The sequence below is a fragment of the Odocoileus virginianus genome, chromosome 23 (genome assembly GCF_023699985.2).
Source record: "Odocoileus virginianus isolate 20LAN1187 ecotype Illinois chromosome 23, Ovbor_1.2, whole genome shotgun sequence".
NCBI lineage: Eukaryota > Metazoa > Chordata > Mammalia > Artiodactyla > Cervidae > Odocoileus > Odocoileus virginianus.
Genome location: NC_069696.1, coordinates 47,864,232 through 47,887,665, shown reverse-complemented (window position 1 = coordinate 47,887,665; position 23,434 = coordinate 47,864,232). Strand labels below are relative to the sequence as shown.

At 40.7% G+C, this 23,434-nt stretch overlaps 1 protein-coding gene across 9 annotated transcripts in view; it reads right to left on the bottom strand.

The window, feature by feature from the left end:
- WASHC3 (WASH complex subunit 3) overlaps positions 1–23,434 on the bottom strand; it is an 85,669-nt gene that overhangs the window by 15,749 nt on the left and 46,486 nt on the right. For 5 of the 9 annotated variants that reach the window (XM_070454049.1, XM_020880971.2, XM_070454050.1 and 2 more), the window contains one exon: positions 13,660–13,905. In XM_070454049.1, coding sequence (XP_070310150.1) covers positions 13,821–13,905 — 85 coding nt within the window. In that variant the 3' untranslated portion in view covers positions 13,660–13,820. Of the gene's footprint in view, positions 1–7,649; positions 7,716–13,659; positions 13,906–14,148; positions 14,291–23,434 lie in introns of those variants that run through there. The other 4 variants (XR_011483053.1, XR_011483052.1, XR_011483051.1 and 1 more) reach the window with 3 other exon arrangements.

Genomic DNA, 23,434 nt, shown 5'->3' with positions numbered 1-23,434 from the left:
TAAAGTTGACACATGGGGCTTCCCAGGGCCGCTGGTGGTAAAGAACCTGCCAATGCAGGAGACATAAGAGACATGGGTTTGATCCCAGGTTTGAGACCTGGGAAGATCCCCTCGGGGAGGAAATGACAATCCATTCCAGTATTCTTGCCTGGAGAATCCCAAGGACAGAGAAGCCTGGTGGGTTATAGTCCGTAGGGTTGCAAAGAGTCAGAAAGGACTGAAGTGACTTAGCATGCACACAAAGCTGACACATTGAATTGCCACTTGCATTTGTGGAGGATTAACAGGGACCACATGTACCCTACGTCCTTAAACAACTGAAAAACTGGTCAAAATCTACGAAGCTGGTTTTCAGACACCGGAAAATAGGCAATTTAGGGCAGAGAAATCTCTGCAAAAATGGAGGAAGAAAGACTAAGATGAGCTTGATGAATGCTTCAGTTTACTGCCTGGGGAGTTCCCAGGTCCTGCAGAGAAGCGGATCCCAGCAGGCTGGGTGATCTTCCTGAACTGCAGGACAGAGTCCAGGAATGCTCAGGCAGATAGACTTCACAGGGCAGAGAACTTGAGAGAAAGAAGCTGCAATGAGAAAGAGTTCCAGATATCTGCAGAGGTTCTCCCTGAGACTTCAGTTAAATAATAATTCACAAATTTCACAATTTTCAGGAAACTACCAACACTGGAGAAGAAACCATAGGAAAGGAGATGGTCCCCAGAGGACACACAGATCTGGGAATAGTTTGTTCCTGCTAGCTAGAATAGAAAGACTTCCAAACATACAAGGAACTGACGGAGACTTCAGAAGCATATTGCCTCAACGGAAGGGCCAAATTAACCCTAAAGGCTGTTGGGCGCCCACCAAACAAAGCTGAAGAGCAAGTCTTGAAAATATCAAACTCTTTCCAAGTAATTTAATTGCATCCTATTGGAAAGTACAAAAATATTCGAAGGATTACAAACATATCCAATACCCTCCCAAAAATTAAGCTTGCAAAGTCTGACATTAAAAATTACCAGACGTGCAATGAAGCAGGAATATAAGATCCAGTATGAGGAGAAAATCAATAGAAACAGACTTAGAAATGATATAGCTGGTGGAAATAGTAGAATACATAAAACAGCTATTATAAATATATCCCATGTGTTCAAGGAGTTGGGAGGAAAGCATGAGCATGACAAGAAGAGTAAAAGACCCAAGTCAAACATCTACAGTTGAAAAGCAAACTGGATGGGACACAGATTAACAGCAGATTTGACATGGCAAGAAAAGATCAGTGAATTTGAAGACTGCAATAGAAACTACCCAAAATGAAACACAGAGATTTAACGACTGGAGAACTTGAACAGACCATCAGTGAGCTATGGGACAACATCCAGCAGGCCTGCATATGTGTAGTTGAAGTTCCAGAAGGTAAGGAGAGGCAAGTAGAGACAGACCAAATGTTTAAAAGAAACAATGGCTGAAATTTTCCATGTTTGATAAAATTTGAAGCATGGCTTGGAAAAAGATTCTGGGGATCTTCCTTTTTTTAAAACCATAGCTAATTTTTAAAATTTACTTTTTGGCTGTGCTGGGTCTTCGTTGGTGTGAGGGCTTTCACTAGTTGCAGCAGGTGGGGGCTGCCCTTTGTGGGGGACACGGGCTCCAGGACACACAGGCTCTAGGAGTTGCAGCAGGTGGGGGCTGCCCTTTGTGGGGGACACGGGCCTCAGGGCACACAGGCTCCGTGGCTGCGGCCCCCCGACTCTACAGCACAGGCTCAACAGCTGTGGGGCCGGGCTCAGCCGGGCGCAGCAGGTGGGATCCTCCAGGACCAGGGATGGAACCCACGTTTCCTCCATTGGCAGGCAGATTCTTTCCCACTGAGCCACTAGGGAAGCCATAAGCAGCTCGTTTAAAATTATGTTTATTATACAAAGCACTATCTCAGAAGCCCCTTGAGGCAGAATGCTCTCCCTCTGCTTCTCTATCTTCTCCCCTTAGCACAGACTTTTAAGATCCAGCTCCAATCCCACAGTCTCCCCAAAAGTTCCCAATCCCATGCAACTGATTTCATCCTTTCCTGACATGGATCCCTTTTAACCACCAGCTGTTTGACAATTAAGCATGCTGACAGGAGTTCTTGCATAGTTGTTTCTATTTGTAGCCTTGTGTGTGTGTGTGTGTGTGTGTGTGTGTGTGTGTGTGTGTGTTCAGTTGTGTCTGACTCTTTGTAATCTGCCAGGCTCCTCTGTCCGTGGGATTCTCCAGGCAAGAATAACTGGAGTGGGTTGCCATATTTATGTCTTTCTTCCATCCAAGCTCTGGATTCTATCCCTTCTACCTTCAAAATAATCTCCTCTTTTCCTATTCAGGTATCTACTATGGCTAAAAAAATTTAAAGGTTTAACGACTAAAACCCTCCCATGTTCCTTCTGCCCAACTTGACTCCTAGCTGTTGTTTCAGCTCTTCCTCTTCTCAACTAAATCTCTGAAAAGATTCTCCTTTCTTTTCTCAGTGCCACTTATATCTGCACCCACTGCTTTACGGCTTTACCCTCACCACTCTCCTAAAATCGTTCTCATAAAGGTCTCCGGTTACCTGTTGCTGTTGTTCAGTTGCCCAGTTGCCTATGTGCTACCAAATCCAACAGATTCTTTAAGCTTTAATCTCTGTTTATTCAACAAAAGTTATTAAATATCTGTTGTGCACATGGAGCTAGAAATATGATGGTAAGAAGCACAGATGTCCTCCTAGAGCTCAAGCCTGGCACGGAAGTCAATTAAGTAACAAGATACGGCCTTGGTTGATGGTGGCTGCTCCCTCCCAACTGAACAACTCTTTGATATTGGCTTCTGAGATGCCATCTTTTCTGGACCCTCTTTACCTAGTTCTGATTGTGCCTTAATGGCCTTTGTGCTGGCCTGCTCTTTCTCTACCTGTCCCGTGAGTACAGGGGTTCCTTCCCCTCTGGTTCCTTCCTTGGTAGCCTTCTGAATCTATATCTCAAGTTTCCACATGATCTCATCCAGGTCCATGGTTCCATCTTTGTACTACAGGATGATACAACCAAACCTATATCTTCAGTCCAGAGTTTTCTCCCAAGCTCCAGACTTTCTGTACTCAACAGTTTCATGTGGATGTCCACAAGTGGTCCAAAATAAACAAGTCTCAAATCGAATTATTATTTACCCTAAATTTTTTCTCCTTTGTACTCCTTAAGTTAGTATATGGTACCTTGTTATCATAGCCTTAAACCTTGACATCATCCTCAATGTCTCTGTCCTTCAAATCTCACAACCAGTTGGTCACCAAATTGTATTGATTTGCTTTGATGGGTCTCAAATGAGTCTTTATTCCTATAGCCAGTGCCTTAATTCAATCTTATAATTTCTCTTTTGGATCCATTAGTCATACCTCCCTGCCTCTGGCCTTGGTTTCTTTCAGTCAGGTTCATGCATCAAGTAGATGCATCTAAAGTGGAACCGAATTATGTCACTTCCATATCTTGAATTGAATATCCTTTGATAGCTCTCCACAGATGTCCAGATAAAACTCAAAACTCATATCATGACCCATAATGCCCCAACTGCCCACCTCCTCTCTCTTCATCCAGAATTACTCAGTTCCTTGGATACCTCATTGTGTCTCATATATCCTGGTATTTGTCCTTGAAGCTCCTTCTGCTGATCTTGCCCCCTCTTCATGGCATTCTTTAACACTCATATTACACACTGCTCCACCTAAAAAGTTTCTCTGATACTTCCCTTCTCCAAGGTGAGATTAGATGTCTTTCTTCAGTACATCCATAAAATATTCCACATGTATTCTTTGTGGAACATTCATCTTGATTTTAAAAACTTTTTATTTTAATTAATTAATTTATTTGACTGATCCAGGTCTTAGTTGCGGCACATGGGATCTTTAGTAGTGGCATGCGAACTCTTAGTTGCATCATGTGGGATCTAGTTCCCTGGCCAAGGATTGAACCCAGGTCCCCTGCATTGGGAGTAGCCAGGGGACCACCAGGGAAGCCCCATCGGTATTTTGGATTTTAATCATTCTAATAGGTATGTGGTATAATCACACTGTAGTTTTAATTTGCAATTCTCTAATGATATATGATGATGAGCAATTTTCATATTTTTATTAGACATCTGTATATCTTCTATAATATTAGATTCAATTTGCTAACACATTTTAGAGAATATTTACCTCTGTTTTCAAGAAGGATATTAGTCTATAGTCTTATTACAATGTCTGTCTGCTTGGGTGTCCTATTAATGTTGGCCTCACAGAATGAACTGGGAAGTGGTTTTTCCTTTTCAATGTTCTAGAAGAGTTTGTGTAGAACTGGTATTATTTCTTCCTTAAATGTTTGGTAGGATTCACCAAAGAATCCATGTGGGTTCTTTATGGGAATCTTTTAAACTATACATCCAATTTCTTTTATAAATATAAGGCTATTCAAACTATTTATTTCTTTTGGAGTGATTTTTTGATAGTTTGTGTCTTTCATGGAATTTTGTCATAGATTTTATCCTTGGGGTTTTTAAAATTTTGCTCTCTAGGTACTCTGGGTTTACATAGGCCATTTAATTTAAAAACTATGCTGACAGTTTCTTAGAGTTTTCTAAGGTTTGATTTGGAAAACTAGACTGATAGCATAACAGTGTATAAACCAGTATGGTTAAGATGTGAAAGGTTGTTGCTGAATCACGCAAAGACGCAGGGATTCTTGGCCTCTGGAGGAGAAGAATTCAATCCAGGGCCAGAGATGAGGCTTGATTGCTTAGAGCTTTTGCATAATAAAGTTTACTAAAGTATAAAGGAGATAGAGAAAGCTTCTGACAGACATCAGAAGGGGGTAGAAAGAATATCCGCTTGCTAGTATTAGCAATGGAGTTATATACTCTCCAACGAATCCAAAGAATATCTGGAGGTTGTAGAGATCTCAGACCTACTCCTATAATTTACATTTTAAGATAACAGAATTAGCCAGAAGGTTTAATCCAGAGACTGTCCTCAGGCAGGATACATAACTGTTATATAATCCTTGTAAAGACCAGACCTACTCCCATAATATACATTTTAAGATAACAGGATTAGCCAGAAGGTTTAATCCAGAGACTGTCCTCCCAGCAGGATTCATTATTGTTATAGAATCCTAAGGAATGTAGAGGGGAAAAAAGTTTGTCCTTTCTTCCTCCTTGAGAATTCCAGACCCCTCTTTCCTTGGGGACGCCTAGACTTCTTATCAACTTGCCTAGGAAACGACTCTCTCTCAGATGTCCCTAAGAAAATGTAGAAGTAGCATTACTTGATTGTCACAGGGTCACATATTTTAATATAAGTAAAAAAATTGATATTGATGTTAGAATATCTTTAATTATAAAACATTTTTCACAACTCTATTTTGCAGATTACAATGTGAAATTTTAATAAGATTACTGAAATTTTAAGTATTTTGCTTTTGTATGAATAACTAATAGTATTAATATTTAAGATAAGAATATTACTGATAGATTAAGCACTTCTGTTTATATAAATCAACCTCTTTTCTTTTTTACATTTCTTGGGGTAGTGATTCAACTCCTCTGGGTTAATTTATTCACTGGTAAAAATGAGGCAATTAGACTAAATATTTTGCTAACATTTCTTCTAGAATGTTATTATTCCAATACTTAGAACTTACCATGAAAAAAGCTTGTGATGTTAACTGTGAATCAAAATATTTATTTTTAAAGTGCTTTAATCTAATTATATTAGTTTAAACATAAGTATACACAGATACCTAGTAAATACTTTGTAGAGAGTGTGAAATGAGTTTTTTCCAAATTTATTTATTTGTAAGCTGCCAATTGAAAGTAATATTGTTTGGGGAAGAGAAGAAATGGGGTCACAAATAAAATTATTACACTCCATGTTCCAAAGGAAGATAAATGCTTAATTTAAAGCTATCTATCTGAAATCAAAGTCAGAGGGACACTTGCTTTAGTGTCAGTTCTTTTGTTTATTAATCTTACTAACAAGAAAGGTAAAATGGAATGTTTTTGAAAGGACACCTTGGCACCATTGCAGCATTTGTTTAAAGTACAGGGTTAAATTGTGGGAATTTAAGTTCTTCAGGAATTCTAGAAATCAAGTTTGTTTTGGGTAAGAACTTGATCAGAAACAAAACAGTTTTCACTGAATGTTACATTGTCTGGGCACTCTTCAGCAGCACATGGACACAATTTATTCTTTGATGAGAATCATGCTCTAGTTCAGATAAAAAAAGTTTCACAGAGGATCTTGGTAGGATATGTTTAAAAGGAAACCTTTATAAATCATGTTATGATTACAACATACTGTATAAAGATATAGATTAAGTCATTGTTTCTCCTTTGCTCATTCTTGGAAGATTTTTAAAACTAAAAATTTTAATGAAAAGGTTCTGGAAATCTTGAGGGTGGCTTACCATTCAGTTTGTCTTTCTATCCCAGAAAAAAATTATACATTTTAAATAAAAGTAAGTTCAGGTTGGGCTTCCCAGGTAGCACTAGTGGCAAAGAACCTGCCTGTCAATGCAGGAGATATAAGAGACACGGGTTCAATCCCTGGGTCAGGAAGATCCCTGGAGGCAGGCATGGCAACCCACTCCAGTATTCCTGCCTGGAGAATCCCACACATGGACTGAGGAGCCTGGTGGGCTACAGGCCATAGAGTCGCACACAGTCAGATACGACTGAAGCGACTTAGCACACACACAGGTTCAGGTCAGTTTGGTGTTTTGGAAGCTGTAGATGTTTTGGATGCTTCTGGTAGTGCCTTGAAACATCTCGCCCAGGCCCATGTTAGACTTCAGCCATAGGTAGTGGACAGTTCACCTCAACCTCAGACTCACCTCTCATTGACAACCACCCCCCTCAGATGAATAGCTCATCTCTCCACTTCCTGACAGTGTCCTTTTCCAGGTCGTGGGAGCCCTTGAGGCCTGAACGCAAATGTATCCCCAAAGTGGAGAGGAGAAATGTCCTCAGCTAACGGGTCCAGACTAGCGGATACATGATCCAATCCCTGGACAGTCCTGAGAAGCACCTGCTCATTTCTAAAGGGGTGCTGGGCGTGTCCCTGGTGTCTCAGCGGTGAAGAATCCACCTGCCAATGCAGAAGTGGGTTTGACCCCTGACCTGGGGAGATCCCACATGCTGCGGAGCAACTAAGCCCCACGTGTCACAACTACTGAGCCTGTGCTCTAGAGCCTGGGGGCCACAGCTACTGAAGCCCGAGTGCCCGAGAGCCTCTGCTCAACAAGAGAGGCCACAGCAAGGAGAAGCCCGCACGTCACAACTAGAGAGGAGCCCCTCTCACTGCAACTAGATGAAAGCCCAGGTAGCAACGAAGAGCCAGCACAGTCAATACATAAATATACAAACAGGTGCTTGTCCTGGAATCAGGTCCCAAACACTCCCACAGAAGTCTTGGTAATGCATCCTTGTGTTACATTTTCTTCCCTCTCTCATTCTTCCCGCTCTCCCACTCCCTAGGATTAATTCCCAGATCAACTACTCGTACCCAAATGTTTGTCTCAAGGTCTGTTTCACACGACTATAACACAGACTTTGGTATGAGAGTGATCCTCACAAACAGACCATGAGGAGGGGATTCTGGAATGGGATCACTTACCTCGTTGACAGGATAAGCAGGGTGGTGGTAATCCCTGGCCTGTATCTCAATCCCTGGGAATCTCACCTGGGATGAAACGAAACAAGAAGAAATGGGTTATCCAGTATCTCTGTCCCTAGAGTGGTTTGAGGGTAAAGGATTGTGGAATTTGTTAGCATTTGTTAACTGCCTTGGAAGCCTTCAAAAAAGAAAGTAACAAATTCTGATCAGCCAACTGTCAAATCTGGGCACACGGAAAGCCAGAAGGTCACCTTGGCAGTGTTCAGAGTGACCAATATCTCCTTAGCCATAGGACTTCCATCATGATCATCAGGCTCAGAGTGTAATAGTAAGGGTGGCAGAGCTGCAAAGGAGATGAAATTTGCAGCTTGCACAAGTCTCCTTTGCTAGCATCAGAGCTCTGAGAGCAAAGGGCAGGGACTGACACTTGGGTTAAGACAATTTTGGTAGATGCGCTTGAACAGCTTGAGTTCCTGGCTTTCTCTGAATCTTCCATACCAGACAAAGCAGCTCTTTCTCCCTCTCTAGTGAAGAAGGCAATGGCACCCCACTCCAGTACTCTTGCCTGGAAAATCCCATGGACGGAGGAGCGTGGTAGGCTGCAGTCCATGGGGTCACTAGGAGTCAGACAAGACTGAGCGACTTCACTTTCACTTTTCACTTTCATGCACTGGAGAAGGAAATGGCAACCCACTCCAGTGTTCTTGCCTGGAGAATCCCAGGGACGGGGGAGCCTGGTGGGCTGCCGTCTATGGGGTCGCACAGAGTCGGACACGACTGAAGCGACTTAGCATCAGCAGCAGAGAAGAGCAGCCTCCCCTTAGCTGGAGACTATGCAGTGGCCACCTGAAGTAGATGTCTTGTAAGATGACTCTGATGACCTCAAAATTGAACTCTTTTCCTCCCATTGCCACGAGAAGAATAACTAATGCCAAGTCTGAGCTGAGAGAGAAAACATAGTTCTTGATCTGGGAACAGATAGCTTTTACTGAAAGAACTGTAGGAACTGGCTAATAATTACTGGCAGGAGTTTGGAGAACATGTGTGGGAACAGATCTTGAATGTACTGGACCAGAGTGGCAGAATATAAGACTGGATAGAGGAAAGTTTATTGACATGGGAACATTCTCTTATGGTTTAAGATTTAACATCCTGGCAAGGACAGTAGGTGCTAACAGGCTCTTGGAATGACTTCTTGAAATTTGGTGTGGTGGCCTACACCAAATGAGATGGAGATGCTGGAATTGCCTTGTCAAAGTACTAAAGAAGAGGTTAATGGCTCAAAGAGGCAGGAATGTTAGAATGGATTTATGTCATGTGTTGAGAAAACTAGCCGACTGTTTTCCCAGGAAGAGCCCAGAGACTACTCTGTTAACTAAGGCATTAAAGACTGTATTAATGAGAATGGCAACAATATCTTTGCAAAAATTAGAATTATCTAGACCAGAATTCACAGTTGGAAATGATGTCACAAGATTGGCCTATCTTGCATTGAGATGATAGAGTAACGGCAGGGGGCAGGTAGTGGTATTCCAAATATCTCTGGCTAAGTAGCAGCAAAGCTGAAGGGGCAACTGAGGTTCCTTGATGTGTAGGAGCAGAGTGTACCTCATATCCAAGGTGTAAGAGAGTAAACTAGAGTGTAGTTTTACTTATAAAACCCAAAAAAGAAAGAGCTGGTTAGCAGAAAGTTGGTGTCAACTGTTATATAATGGAGAAGTGTTATAACTATTATTTTATGTCCATCGGTTGAAAAGATGGCCAGTGCTCTTTGAAGGATGCTATCTAAGCCACTACAAATACATAGAATAAATATTTGCCCACTTTCTCTAGAGTACCATAAGCAACTTATCAAAGTAACTTTACAATGCAATACTTTCAAAGGTAGTTGGATAAGAGGGCTGAATTGACTTGATACCAAGTGATCTAAAATGTCATGTCCCACACTTAAGAGTGGGAACTTACGGATGCCAGGGTAATAAATAAAGTCTTGGCTCCAGTCCATCTTACAGTAGTTTCAATTGATCCAGATGGGTCCCTGGAATTTTCTTAACAGTTTTACATTGGTTCCCTGCCATGTAGAATAAAATCCATATGGTGGGGAGGACCAGGCAAAAATCTCTAAAATTGTACCCCCTTTCCCCAGGTAAGATAGTAATCCAAAACCAATATTGCACTCTGAGTAGAACTGCAGAGATGGGCATGACCTTCAAAGACATAAAGAATGCAGGGGTGGCACCTTCTGCATTCACCTGTAAGGCCCCTGCTAAAACCACAAGCATCATGGTAGGAGACAGCAGACTACCATAAATTCAATGAAGTGTTCGAACTGATTGTGGCCGCTATGACAGTTAATATACTTTTTCCGGAACGTATCAATGCAAGCTTTGGCATGGCATGTGGCTGCTGATTTGACTTTTTTTCCAATCATTAAGAACATCAGAAGTGTTTATGTTAACATTGGAAGGATAGCACACAATGCATGTTAACCTATTGTCACTCTCCTCTTCTCTCCCACAGGGAAGTCTGCAGGTTTCATCTTGTTATTCCACGGAACCTCGTTCTGTTCCCCTGTACTGATAAATCAGGCTAATCAGATCTGGTGAAGAGGAAGTGGAAAAGATTGGTACTCTATAAGACACACACAAGCCAGAGAATGAAAGATTCAGACCCCTGCAGATTTTAGGGGTCCAATGGTCTGGAGGATGCTGGGACATGCCCTCCAAGTTAAGGACAAGTTATTGAACTTGCACCCTCTATCATTAAGATGGTAACTTTGACTCCTGAAGTTAAATGCTGCTCTCACTCATATTTGGGGAAGAGGCGAAAGCTTCTCATTTCAAGGGGGACTCAGAGCAGGAGAGAGTACTCTGCTGCAGGCTCAGGCTGTGATGCAAGCGGCTCTCCTGCTCAGGCTATATGACACATTATCAATGCTACAAATATCTGTGGTAGGATATTGTATGGCATCTCGGACAAGCTCCAACAGAAGACTAACAGTACAGCCATTAGGTTCTGGATCAAAGGCTTGCCCTCTCATTGTTTGAAAAGCAACTCTTGGCATGCCTCTGTGCCTAACAGACTCTCAGAATCTGTTCCCATATGACATCAAGTTATGAACCAGAGCTACTCATCATGAGCTAGGTGTCAGGTTCATCAAATCATAAGGTCATAGTAACGGTAACAATCCATTATTTGATGCAAATGATATATCTGGGATCAAGCCTGAGTAAGTCCAGAGGGCACATATAAGTTCCATAGACAAGGAGCCTAGGTTCCCATATCATTTACTTCTCATGCAGTGATGTATCTCCTTAACCTGCTCCTGTGATCCACAGAGAATCCCCTATGGTCAGTTGTATCAGTATTTATTGCTGCAATAATGTTTTGTAACAACCAAAAAAATCTTTGATACTCAACCATGAGCATTCATTATTGAGAGGCGTCAAAGGCCAGCTGGGAATTGGCTAGGGAGGTTTTCTGATCTTGGCTGGGCTTTCTCACATCCTGGGATTAGCTGCGAAGTTACTAGAACAACTTAGTTCTGCTCCATGTATCTCTTTCTCCATCAGACTATCCCAGTCATGTTTCCATATCAGTGGCAGAAGCATGCGAAAAGGCAGAGCAATCACTCAAGTATTTTTCAAGTTTTTGCTTGGATCAGATTTATTAACATTCTATTGACCCAAAGAAAATCACATGTCTAAGTTCAAAGTCTCAAGTGAGGCAGAATGTTCCACCCAGAAATCAAAGGCAATGAAATTTTATGAGAAAGGGCATGGAGACAGGGAGAAGTGAAGAAGTAAGGCTATTGCTGAGGTATTACTGCCATCATACCAGATGGCAGAGAAGGAAAATGTGGGCCTTGTTCCTGGGTGGACCAGTTTGATATCTTGGTGTGAGCCAAAAATGGCTGGTTTTCACACTTAGCCTCTCTCAGAGGTGGCTAGAAGGATTAGTGATTAGGAAAAAAATCTTCCTGACAGACACAGCTTCAGAGAGTGTACTTGGTCATTCACGGTGATGGAGAAAGATGTGGCCTGAGTTAAAGACAAACACAAATTTTTCTGTAACTTTTTTTTTTTACAGGAAAGTGTGTAGATTTTTGTATCATGGAATGTTAACAAAAGAGTACTCAGCTGAGGAGGCAAAGATTAGGTGGACAGGATGATTCTTTCAGTAGATTTCAGCCAGTCTTGTCCTTGACCACTCGAGGCTTCCACAACAAACCCATAAGTGAAGTAAGTGTGATGGCAGAGATAGAGGTTATGCATGAATCCAACAACTTGGGCTTTCTCTAAGGCTGATGCAGTTATGCCACTATTGAATCTGCGATCTGTCAGCAGTAGAGACCAGTGATTTGGTAACACTCCAGAAGATAAACTAGTCACTTGGGAGCAAGTTATTTGCATTAATTTTCCTCCATCTTGGAGAGGGAAGCAATTCTCTCCCATTGAAATTAACTTGTATTCTTGTTTTCCCTTTCATTAGTCCCTCTGTCATCATTACTGATAGTCTACAGAATGCCTATTACCAACATGGTATCTTGCGTTACCTCACCTCAGATCAAGGAACTATTTTGCGGCAAATGAAGAGCAACATGAATTACTGGATCCATGATCCTAACATATGCAGCATTATCTAGAAGCAGTCAAAAAGGAATCATGAAATGAACTATTACCGTATCTGCTTAGACACCAGCTTGGAGATGACAGCCTGCAGGGTTGGGGTGCTGTTTTTCAGGATGGGATACATGCACCCTACCAAAAGCCAGTATGTGATTCCATGTCCCCAACTGCTAGGATTCATGCAGCTAAGAGCCAAGGGGAGAGAAAGAGGACTGGCCCTCCAGCATTCTCAGCGGCCTACAGGCATAATGGTGCTTCCCACCCTTACCACCTTAGGCTCTGCAGGACTGGAGGTTATTTCCAGGGGAACAGGAAAAAGCTAGCACATTTCTATCAAGAAGCACAGTAAGATTTAAACAGAACTGCTGCCAACTGATCCTGGTGGACTGCTCATGTCTCTGGGGCAACAAGCAAAAAAAAAAAAAAGGGAGTTGATGTGTTGGTTAATGAGGAGCTAGGATTACAACTACAAAATGAAACAAGGAAGATGATCTGGAACTCATGCAATTCAGTGATTTGCCTGACTCCCGATGCTTCCGTGCCTGGTGTGAACAGCAAACAGACAAACGTGGTAACTGTAGCTGAAAAGGGGCCAAGGAAACAAGGCCCTCGATTTCTGAAGGCATGGAGGCCTGGGCCATGCTACGAGGCGGCTGAACTAGACCTGCTGGATTTCTGGAAGAGAGCAAGCAGAGTCTCAAACTGGTGGTGCAGGAAGGAGATGATGAATATGGGTTTTGGTCTTTGGTTCAGTTGTAGAAACAGGAACTATAGCTTGTCTCACTAATCCTCCTGGGTAGTCTCCAATAGAGTGGGACTGCTCATCACTCTGAAGATATGGTGATGGGGAGATGTAACATGGGACTCAATTCTGAATAGGCAAGGGCTAGATAGCAGAAAACACCTCTTTTGTCCCACATCACATCCTTTTGTCAGCTTCTGCCATCAGCTCACTCTGAACCACACTGAAACTACTTACAATTTAATTTCTGCTGACAAACATCTGACTTTGATGGTATATCTAATGAACAAGCTGTGAAAAGCTTTACATGCTAATAAATACTACCAGTAAGTTCCAGACCAACAATAAATGCGATATATAAGCTTCCAGTTGTCACAAAAAATTTCAATCCAGTATTGCTTTCTGCCAGAAATTTAACTCTTATGATACAAGTGTACATAATACTTTTCATGCTAAAGTATTCACAAAAATTGAATCATTCACTTTGCCAAATTCATTTTTTTTTTTGTATTGATGATCACTAACCTCACATTGACTTCATTCTACATGCTCCTTGCATCTCTGAAATACTCCATCTTAGTACTTTATTTAGGCTATTCTATTTCTCAGCAGGGCCCTTTATTTTGGTAACAAGACATACTGCCAGCTTATTATAAATGCTTTATTTTTTTTAACACAGAGGAAGCTTGGTGGCAGATCTGTAGCCACTTGATGTCATTATAACTAATTACAGTTCAGGCTTTCTTATAGAATGTAAAGGTACACTAACACATGTATATGTAATTGTTATGAAAATTAAGCTTAGTCACTAAAAGAAGATTCATTATCTGAACTTTCTTCTGTGTTTTTTTCACCTTCACCATTAGGCACTGGAGCGTCTGGTCTCCTGAAAAAGAAGGGGAAAAAAAAAAAAAAAGAAATTTAACGCTTTTTCCAGTTGAAAAAAAAATCACTAAATGTAAATGAGGTTCATCCTAGAATATTGCTGCTAATAAATCTGCCAAGTCTGCATCCTTAACTGAGCGCCTCCTGCTCTCTAGCACGGCATGCTTCTCGCAGGCTTCTCCAGGACTAGGGGATTCAGGGCTATTCCTGTATAGGCCACGGCACCGTTTCCTCCCGTCCTTACACAGTGTGCTGCTTCAGCACTTTCTGCTTCTCATCACCATGGAGACCCAACGACAGACAGAGATGTGAACTGGAGAGGCTGGCATGACCAGTGCTAAATCCTTGCAGCCTCCAAGTGTCCGTAAGGTACAGAGAGAGGAAAGCTATAAGTGGAAAGAAAAAGAAAATCTTCAGGCTCAGGAAAGCTGAAGGGAGTAATTTAAAAATGGAAGAGATTTCAAGAATGGGCAGTAAGAAACACAGGCAATATGGAAATCCTGTGCGGGAGGAAAGTGACTGTTCATAGGTGGTTCTTAATGTCTGCTGAGTGTTTTCACTTATATGCTTTATCATCAGATAAACATAAGAAGAATGAGTTCATAAAAATAATGTCTTTAAGATTCACTAGGCACAAGATGATGTGAAAATGGTTAAACTGCAGCTTTGTATAGATGTGCTATAAAAAAACCACAGGAAATTTATTGGTGTCATTAAAAAAGTCAACTTGATAGGTTCCATAGTGTTTGTTAGTAAATCATTTGATCAATGTGGCAGCACTATCACTCAGCACCTATTCACTCTCACCAAGAAAGCAAATTAAGCAAAGTCTACCTGGGGGAAACTAAGAGGGAAAGGAGGACTAATACAGCTGCTCTGTTTTAGTAAATGAAAGCTACACAACTTATTTTTCCCTCAGGTTCCTTGATTCTTAATAAGATTTAAGATACCAACAAACAAAACTCTTCTTTGCCACAAATATAATAATTATTGCTAAAATAAGAAAATGTATAGTCTCCTACTTACTTGTTATCATGAATTATGTTATTAGTTATTATGGCCGAGTTCTGACTTAGTTTTTAATACCATGTCCGTCATGCTATGAAACAGAAGAAATGCTGGCACTGCTCCCTAGCAGTGGGTCACACATAAACCCCTTTGCTCTGATGTACAATTTTAGATTATGGGGGGTGGTCCTAAGATGGTGGAGGAATAGGACAGGGAGACTACTTTCTCCCCCACAAATTCATCAGAAAGATCATTTGAACGCTGAGAAAATTCCACAAAACAACTTCTGAACCCGAGTGGCTTAGACCTGGGAAGTGCGTGCAACCCAGGGCCTGCTTCAGACAGTACCCCTGCACAGAAACCTGGGGCCTGAGTGGTGTAGACGGGGAAAGCAAACATGCCGCGAGCGGGGGCAAACATGCTGTGGCTGAGACACTGCGAGCACTCCCCACACACGCCAGTGATATTTGCTTGCAGTGTTCCTCCCTCCCCACAGCACGACTGAACAAGTGAGCCTAAATAAGTGACCACCTTCGCCCCCTTGTGTCAGGGCAGAAATTAGACACAGGAGACTTGCAAACAGAAGAAGCCAAAATAAACAGAGGGAACCGCTTTGGAAGTGACAGGTGCAACAGGTTAAAACCCTGTACTTAGCACTGACGACATTGGAAGGGACCTATAGACCTTGAGAAGTATAAGCTGGATCAAGGAACTATCTGAAACTGAACTGATCCCATACTGCCCGCAACAGCTCTAGAGAAATTCCTAGATATATTTTTACTATTATTTTTTTTTAATTAAAAAAATTTTTAAGTCCTTTATTACTCCTTTAATTTTAATTTTTATAACCTACTATTACCTTGCAAGGAAAAAAGATTATATTTTTAAAGCAAATTTCATCTATTTTTAAAATAATTTTTGTGATTTTTTTTTAATATTGTACTTTTGAGAGTCTAACATCTACTCTACATTTTTACTCTTTGTTTTCTGGTATTTGTTATCAATTTTGCACCTTTAAGAATTCAATCTTCAGTGCCCATTTTTACTTAGGAGTGTGAGTACTGGCTTGACTGCCCTCTCCCCCTTTTGACTCTTTTTCTCCCCTAGGTCACCTCTATCTCCTCCCCCCCCCCCCCCCCTTCTCTTCTCTACCCAACTCGGTGAATCTCTTTGGGTGTTCTGGGCTGTGGAGAACACTTAGGGAACTGATAACTGGCTAGATCTGTCTCTCTCCTTTTGACCCCCCCCCCCCTTCTCATCCTGGTCACCTCTATCTCCTTCCTCCCTCTTCTCTTCTCTATGTAACTTCGTCAACCTCTCTGGGTGTTCCAGGCAGTGAAGAGCACACAGGGATTTGATTACTGGCTAGATTGCTCTCTCCCCCTTTGATTCCCCCTCTTCTCCTCCTGGTCACCTTTATCTCCCTCCTCCCTCTTCTCTTCTCCATGTAACTCAGTGAACCTTTCTGGGTGTCCCTTACTGTGGAGAATCTTTTCTCCATTAACCTAGATGTTTTATCATCAGTGCTTATGAATGGAGAAGTCTTGAGGCTACTGTAAGAATAAGACTGAAAACCAGAGGCAGGAGGCTTAAATCCAAAACCTGAGAATACCAGAGAACTCCTGACTCCATGGAACATTAATCGATTAGAACTCATCCAAAAGCCTCCATACCTACACTGAAACCAAGCTCCACCAACAGCCAGAGCAAGACATACCACGCAAATTCTCCAGCAACACAGGAACATAGCCCTGAGCGTCAACATACAGGCTGCCCTGAGCGTCAACATACAGGCTGCCCAAAGCCACACCAAACCCACAGACATCTCAAAACTCACGACTGGACACTTCATTGCACTCTAGTGAGAAGAAATCCAGCTCCACCCACCAGAACACCGACACAAACTTCCCTAACCAGGAAACCTTGACAAGCCACTCGTCCAACCCCACCCACAGGGTTAAACCTCCACAATAAAGAACCATAAACTGCCAGAATACAGAAAGGCCACCCCAAACACAGCAATCTAAACAAGATGAAAAGGCAGAGAAATACTCAGCAGGTAAAGGAACATGATAAATGCCCGCCAAATCAAACAAAAGAGGAGGAGATAGGGAGTCTACCTGAAAAAGAATTCAGAATAATGATAGTAAGAATGATCCAGAATCTTGAAAACAAAATGGAGTTACAGATAAATAGCCTGGAGACAAGGACTGAGAAGATGCAAGAAATGTTTAACAAGGACCTAGAAGAAATAAAAAAGAGTCAATGAATAATGAATAATGCAATAAATGAGATAAAAAACACTCTGGAGGGAACCAACAGTAGAATAACAGAGGCAGAAGATAGGTTAAGTGAGGTGGAAGATAGAAGGGTGGAAATAAATGAAGCAGAGAGGAAAAAAGAAAAAAGAATTAAAAGAAATGAGGACAACCTCAAGAGACCTCTGGGACAATGTTAAACACCCCAACATTTGAATCACAGGAGTCCCAGAAGAAGAAGACAAAAAGAAAGGCCATGAGAAAATACTCGAGGAGATAATAGTTGAAAACTTTCCTAAAATGGGGAAGGAAATAACCACCCAAGTCCAAGAAACCCAGAGAGTCCCAGACAGGATAAACCCAAGGCAAAACACCCCAAGAGACATATTAATCAAATTAACAAAGATCAAACACAAAGAACAAAATATTAAAAGCAGCAAGGGAAAAACAACAAATAACACACAAGGGGATTCCCATAAGGATAACAGCTGATCTATCAATAGAAACCCTTCAGGCCAGAAGGGAATGGCAGGACATACTTAGAGTAATGAAAGAGAATAGCCTACAACCCAGATTACTGTACCCAGCAAGGATCTCATTCAGATATGAGGGAGAATTCAAAAGCTTTACAGACAAGCAAAAGCTGAGAGAGTTCAGCACCACCAAACCAGCTCTTCAACAAATGCTAAAGGATCTTCTCTAGATAGAAAACACAGAAAGGTTGTATAAACGCGAACCCAAAACAACAAAGTAAATGGCAACGGGACCATACCTATCAATAATTACCTTTAATGTAAATGGGTTGAATGCCCCAACCAAAAGACAAAGACTGGCTGAATGGATATAAAAACAAGACCCCTATATATGCTGTCTATAAGAGACCCACCTCAAAACAAGGGACACATACAGACTGAAAGTGAAGGGCTGGAAAAAGATATTTCACGCAAATGGAGACCAAAAGAAAGCAGGAGTCGCAATACTCATAACAGGTAAAATAGACTTGGAAATAAAGGCTGTGAAAGGAGACAAAGAAGGACACTACATAATGATCAAAGGATCAATCCAAGAAGAAGATATAACAATTATAAATATATATGCCCCCAACATAGGAGAACCGCAATTTGTAAGGCAAATGCTAACAAGTATGAAAGGGGAAATTAAGAGTAACACAATAATAGTGGGATACTTTAATACGCCACTCACATCTATGGATAGATCAACTGAACAGAAAATTAGCAAGGAAACACAAACTTTAAATGATACAATGGACCAGTTAGACCTAATTGATATCTACAGGACATTTCACCCCAAAATAATGAATTTCACCTTTTTCTCAAGTGCACATGGAACCAGGACATATCACATCCTAGGCCATAAATCTAGCCTTGGTAAATTCAAAAAAATTGAAATAATTCCAAGCATCTTTTCTGATCACAATGCAGGAAGATTAGATGTCAACTACAGGGAAACAACTACTAAAAATTCCAACACATGGAACTAACCAACATACTTCTGAATAACCAACAAATCATAGAAGAAATCAAAAAAGAAATCAAAATCTGCATACAAATGAATGAAAATGAAAACACAACAACCCAAAACCTATGGGACTCAGTAAAAGAAATGCTAAGGGGAAGGTTCACAGCAATACAAGCTTACCTCAAGAAACAAGAAAAAAGTCAAATAAATAACCTAACTCTAAACCTAAAGCAACAAGAAAAGGAAGAAATGAAGAACCCCAGGGTTAGTAGAAGGAAAGAAATCATAAAAATCAGGGCAGAAATAAATGCAAAAGAAGCAAAAGAGACCATAGCAAAACCCAACAAAGCCAAAACGGTTCTTTGAGAAGATAAATAAAATAGACAAACCATTAGCCAGACTCTTCAAGAAACAAAGGGAGATGAACCAAATCAACAAAATTAGAAACGAAAATGGAGAAATCACAACAGACAACACAGAAAGACAAAGGATCATAAGAGACTACTATCAGCAACTACATGCCAATAAAATGGACAACTTGGAAGAAATGGATAAATTCTTAGAAAAGTATAACTTTCCAAAACTGAACCAGGAAGAAATAGAAAATCTTAACAGGCCCATCATAAGCATGGAAATTGAAACTGTAATCAGTAACCTTCCAGCAAACAAAAGCCCAGGACCAGATGGCTTCACAGCTGAATTCTACCAAAAATTTAGAGAAGAGCTAACACCTATCCTACTCAAACTCTCCCAGAAAATTGAAGAGGAAGGTAAACTTCCAAACTCATTCCGTGAGGCCAGCATCACCCTAATACCAAAACTAGACAAAGATGCCACAAAAAAAGAAAACTATAGGCCACTATCACTGATGAATATAGATGCAAAAATCCTTAACAAAATCTTAGCAAACAGAATTCAACAACATATTAAAAAGATCATACATCATGACCAAGTGGGCTTTATCCCAGGGATGCAAGGATTCTTTTAATATCCGCAAATCAATCAATGTAATACACATTAACAAACTGAAAGATCAAAACCATATGATTATCTCAATAGACGCAGAGAAAGCCTTTGACAAAATTCAACATCCCTTTATGATAAAAACCCTCCAGAAAGCAGGAATAGAAGGAACATACCTCAACATAATAAAAGCTATATATGACAAACCCACAGCAAACATTATCCTCAATGGTGAAAAACTGAAAGCATTTTCCCTAAAGTCAGGAACAAGGCAAGGGTGCCCACTCTCACCACTACTATTCAACATAGTTTTGGAAGTTTTAGCCACAGAAATCAGAGAAGAAAAAGAAATAAAAGGAACCCAGATTGGAAAAGAAGAAATAAAACTCTCACTCTTTGCAGGTGACATGATCCTCTACATAGAAAACCCTAAAGACACCACCAGAAAATTACTAGAGCTAATCAATGAATATAGGAAAGTTGCAGGATATAAAATTAACATGCAGAAATCCATTGCATTCCTATACAGTAACAATGAGAAAACAGAAACTAAGGAAACAATTCCATTCACCATTGCAACGAAAAGAACAAAATATTTAGGAATAAATCTACCTAAAGAAACAAAAGATTATATATAGAAAACTATAAAACACTGATGAAAGAAATCAAAGATGACACAAATAGATGGAGAAATATACCATGTTCATGGATCAGAAGAATCAATATAGTGAAAATGAGTATACTACCCAAAGCAATCTATAGATTCAATGCAATCCCTATCAAGCTACCAATGGTTTTTTCCACAGAACTAGAACAAATAATTTCACAATTTGTATGGAAATATGGACCTGGAGGAATCAACCTGCCTGACTTCAGGCTATACTACAAAACTACAGTCATCAAGACAGTATGGTACTGGCACAAAGACAGAAATATAGATCAATGGAACAAAAACAGAAAGCCCAAAGATAAATCCATGCACCTATAGACCCCTTATCTTTGACAAAGGAGGTAAGAATATACAATGGAGAAAAGACAATCTCTTTGACAAGTGGTGGTGGGAAAACTGATCAACCACTTGTAAAAGAATGAAACTAGAACACCTTCTAACACCATACACAAAAATAAACTCAAAATGGATTAAAGATCTAAATGTAAGACCAGAAACTATAAAACTCCTAGAGGAAAACATAGGCAAAACACTCTGATGTAAATCACAGCAGGATTCTCTACAACCCACCTCCCAGAGTAATGGAAATAAAAGCAAAAATAAGCAAATGGGACCTAATTAAACTTAAAAGATTTTGCACAATGAAGGAAACTGTAAGCAAGGTGAAAAGACAGCCTTCAGAATGGGAGAAAATAATAGCAAATGAAGCAACTAACAAAGAATTAATCTCAAAAATATACAAGCAGCTCCTGTAGCTCAATTCCAGAAAAATAAATGACCCAATCAAATAATGGGCCAAAGAACCAAACAGACATTTCTCCAAAGAAGACATACAGATGGCTAACAAACACATGAAAAGATGCTCAACATCACTCATTATCAGAGAAATGCAAATCAAAACCACAATGAGGTACCATCTCACTCACGCTGGTCAGAATGGCTGCTATCCAAACGTCTACAAACAATAAATGCTGGAGAGGCTGTGGAGAAAAGGGAACCCTCATATGCTGTTGGTGGGAATGCAAACTAGTACAGCCACTATGGAGAACAGTGTGCAGATTCCTTAAGAAAACTGGAAATAGAACATACGACCTAGCAATACCACTGCTGGGCATACACACTGAGGAAACCAGAAATGAAAGAGACACGTGCACCCCAATGTTCATCGCAGCACTGTTTATAACAGCCAGGACATGGAAGCAACCTAGATGTCCATTGGCAGACGAATGGATAAGAAAGTTGTGGTACATATACACAATGGAATATTACTCAGCCATTAAAAAGAATTCATTTGAATCAGTTCTAACGAGGTGGATGAAACTGGAGCCTATTATACAGAGTGAAGTAAGTCAGAAAGAAAAACACCAATACTAACGTGCATATATATGTAATTTAGAAAGATGGTAATGATGACCCTATATGCAAAACAGAAAAAGAGACTCAGATGTATAGAACAGACTTGTGGACTCTGGGAGAAGGCGAGGGTGGGATGATTTGAGAGAATAGCACTGAAATATGTATATTACCATATGTGAAACAGATCACCAGTCCAGGTTCAATACATGAGACAGGACACTCATGGCTGGTGCACTGGGATGGCCCTGAGGGATGGGATGGGGAGGGAGGTGGGAAGGGGGGGTTCAGGATGGGGAACACATGTACACCCATGGCTGATTCATGTCAATGTATGGCAAAACCACTGCAATATTGTAAAGTAATTAGCCTCCAATTAAAATAAATAAATAAAAAATTTTAGATTATGCCCATGAGGAAGTCACATGTACTCAGCATAATAAAGTGTTAGAGCTAAGTACAGCATTTAGTGATTTTGATTGATGTGCCACTGCCTAAAATGTTAACATGGGAACACAGTCTTCATTATTCTCCACAGAAGCAAGAACTCTATTAGTAGTGGGTATAAATACTGGGTTCAAATCCTAGCCTTGCTATGTAGCTTCTGAGCAACTTTGGGGAAGCTATTTAACCACACTGTGAACCCAACTGACTGACTGGACTGCTGTGAATATTAGGATGAATTACTAACTGCAAAAACACTGAATAATATGTGGCACATTGTTGTTCAGTCACTCAGTCATGCCCCAACTCTTTCCAACCCCATGAACCATAGCATGCTACACCTCCCTGTCCTTCACCATCTCCCAGAATTTGCTCAAACTCATGTCCATTGAGTCGGTGATGCCATCCAACCGTCTCATCCTCTGTTGTCCTCTTCTCCTCTTGCCTTCAGTCTTTCCCAGCATCAGAGGCTTTTCCAATGAATTGGCTCTTTGCATCAGGTGGCCAAAATATTGGAGCTTCCGCTTCAGCATCAGTCCTTCCAACGAACATTCAGGACTGATTCCCTTTAGGATTGACTGGTTTGATCTCCATGCAGTTCAAGGGACTCTCAAGAGTCTTCTTCAACACCACAGTTCAAAAGCATCAATTCTTCAGTGCTCGGCCTTTTTTATTGTTCAACTGTCACACCCACACATGACTACTGCAAAAACCATAGGTTTGACTATTATGACCTTTGTCAGCAGAGTGATGTCTCTGCTTTTTAATATGCTGTCTATGTTTGTCATGTGGCACATAGTAGATATATTAAATAACGGCTATCATTATGATTATGATTCTCATTGTTATCATGTACCTACTACTTGGCCAAGAAAGTTTTTAGGTGCTTCAGGTATAGAAACAAGTAATAAGTAGCTGCTGCTCTGAAGTTGATAATTTAGTGGGGGAGACAGAAAGAAATAAACTATTGTTATATAGTGTGATGCACAAAATATAGTTGTACTAACTACACTTGTTTGAAAGGAAAAGGTAATTCATTCTACTAGCGTTAGTCACAGAAAACTCAAGAAAGGTGAAGACGCTTGCAAAGGGTGTTGGGACAGGCATGAATTTGTCAGAACAGAAAATGTGGGAATAAGTGGGGATGAGAGCATTCTGAGTAAAGAAAAAAACAGGGATGGTGCAGCACAATGCATTTGGGACCTATAAATCTTTTGGTAGCTAGGCTATAAATAAAGTAACTGGGGTAAAACAGTAGATGAGATTAGGTTACTTGGTAGGGACAACAGGTGGAGAGTGGAGAGAAGTTATATGAAATGTCAGCTTTCAGTGAAATCACACAACTAAGTTTAGGA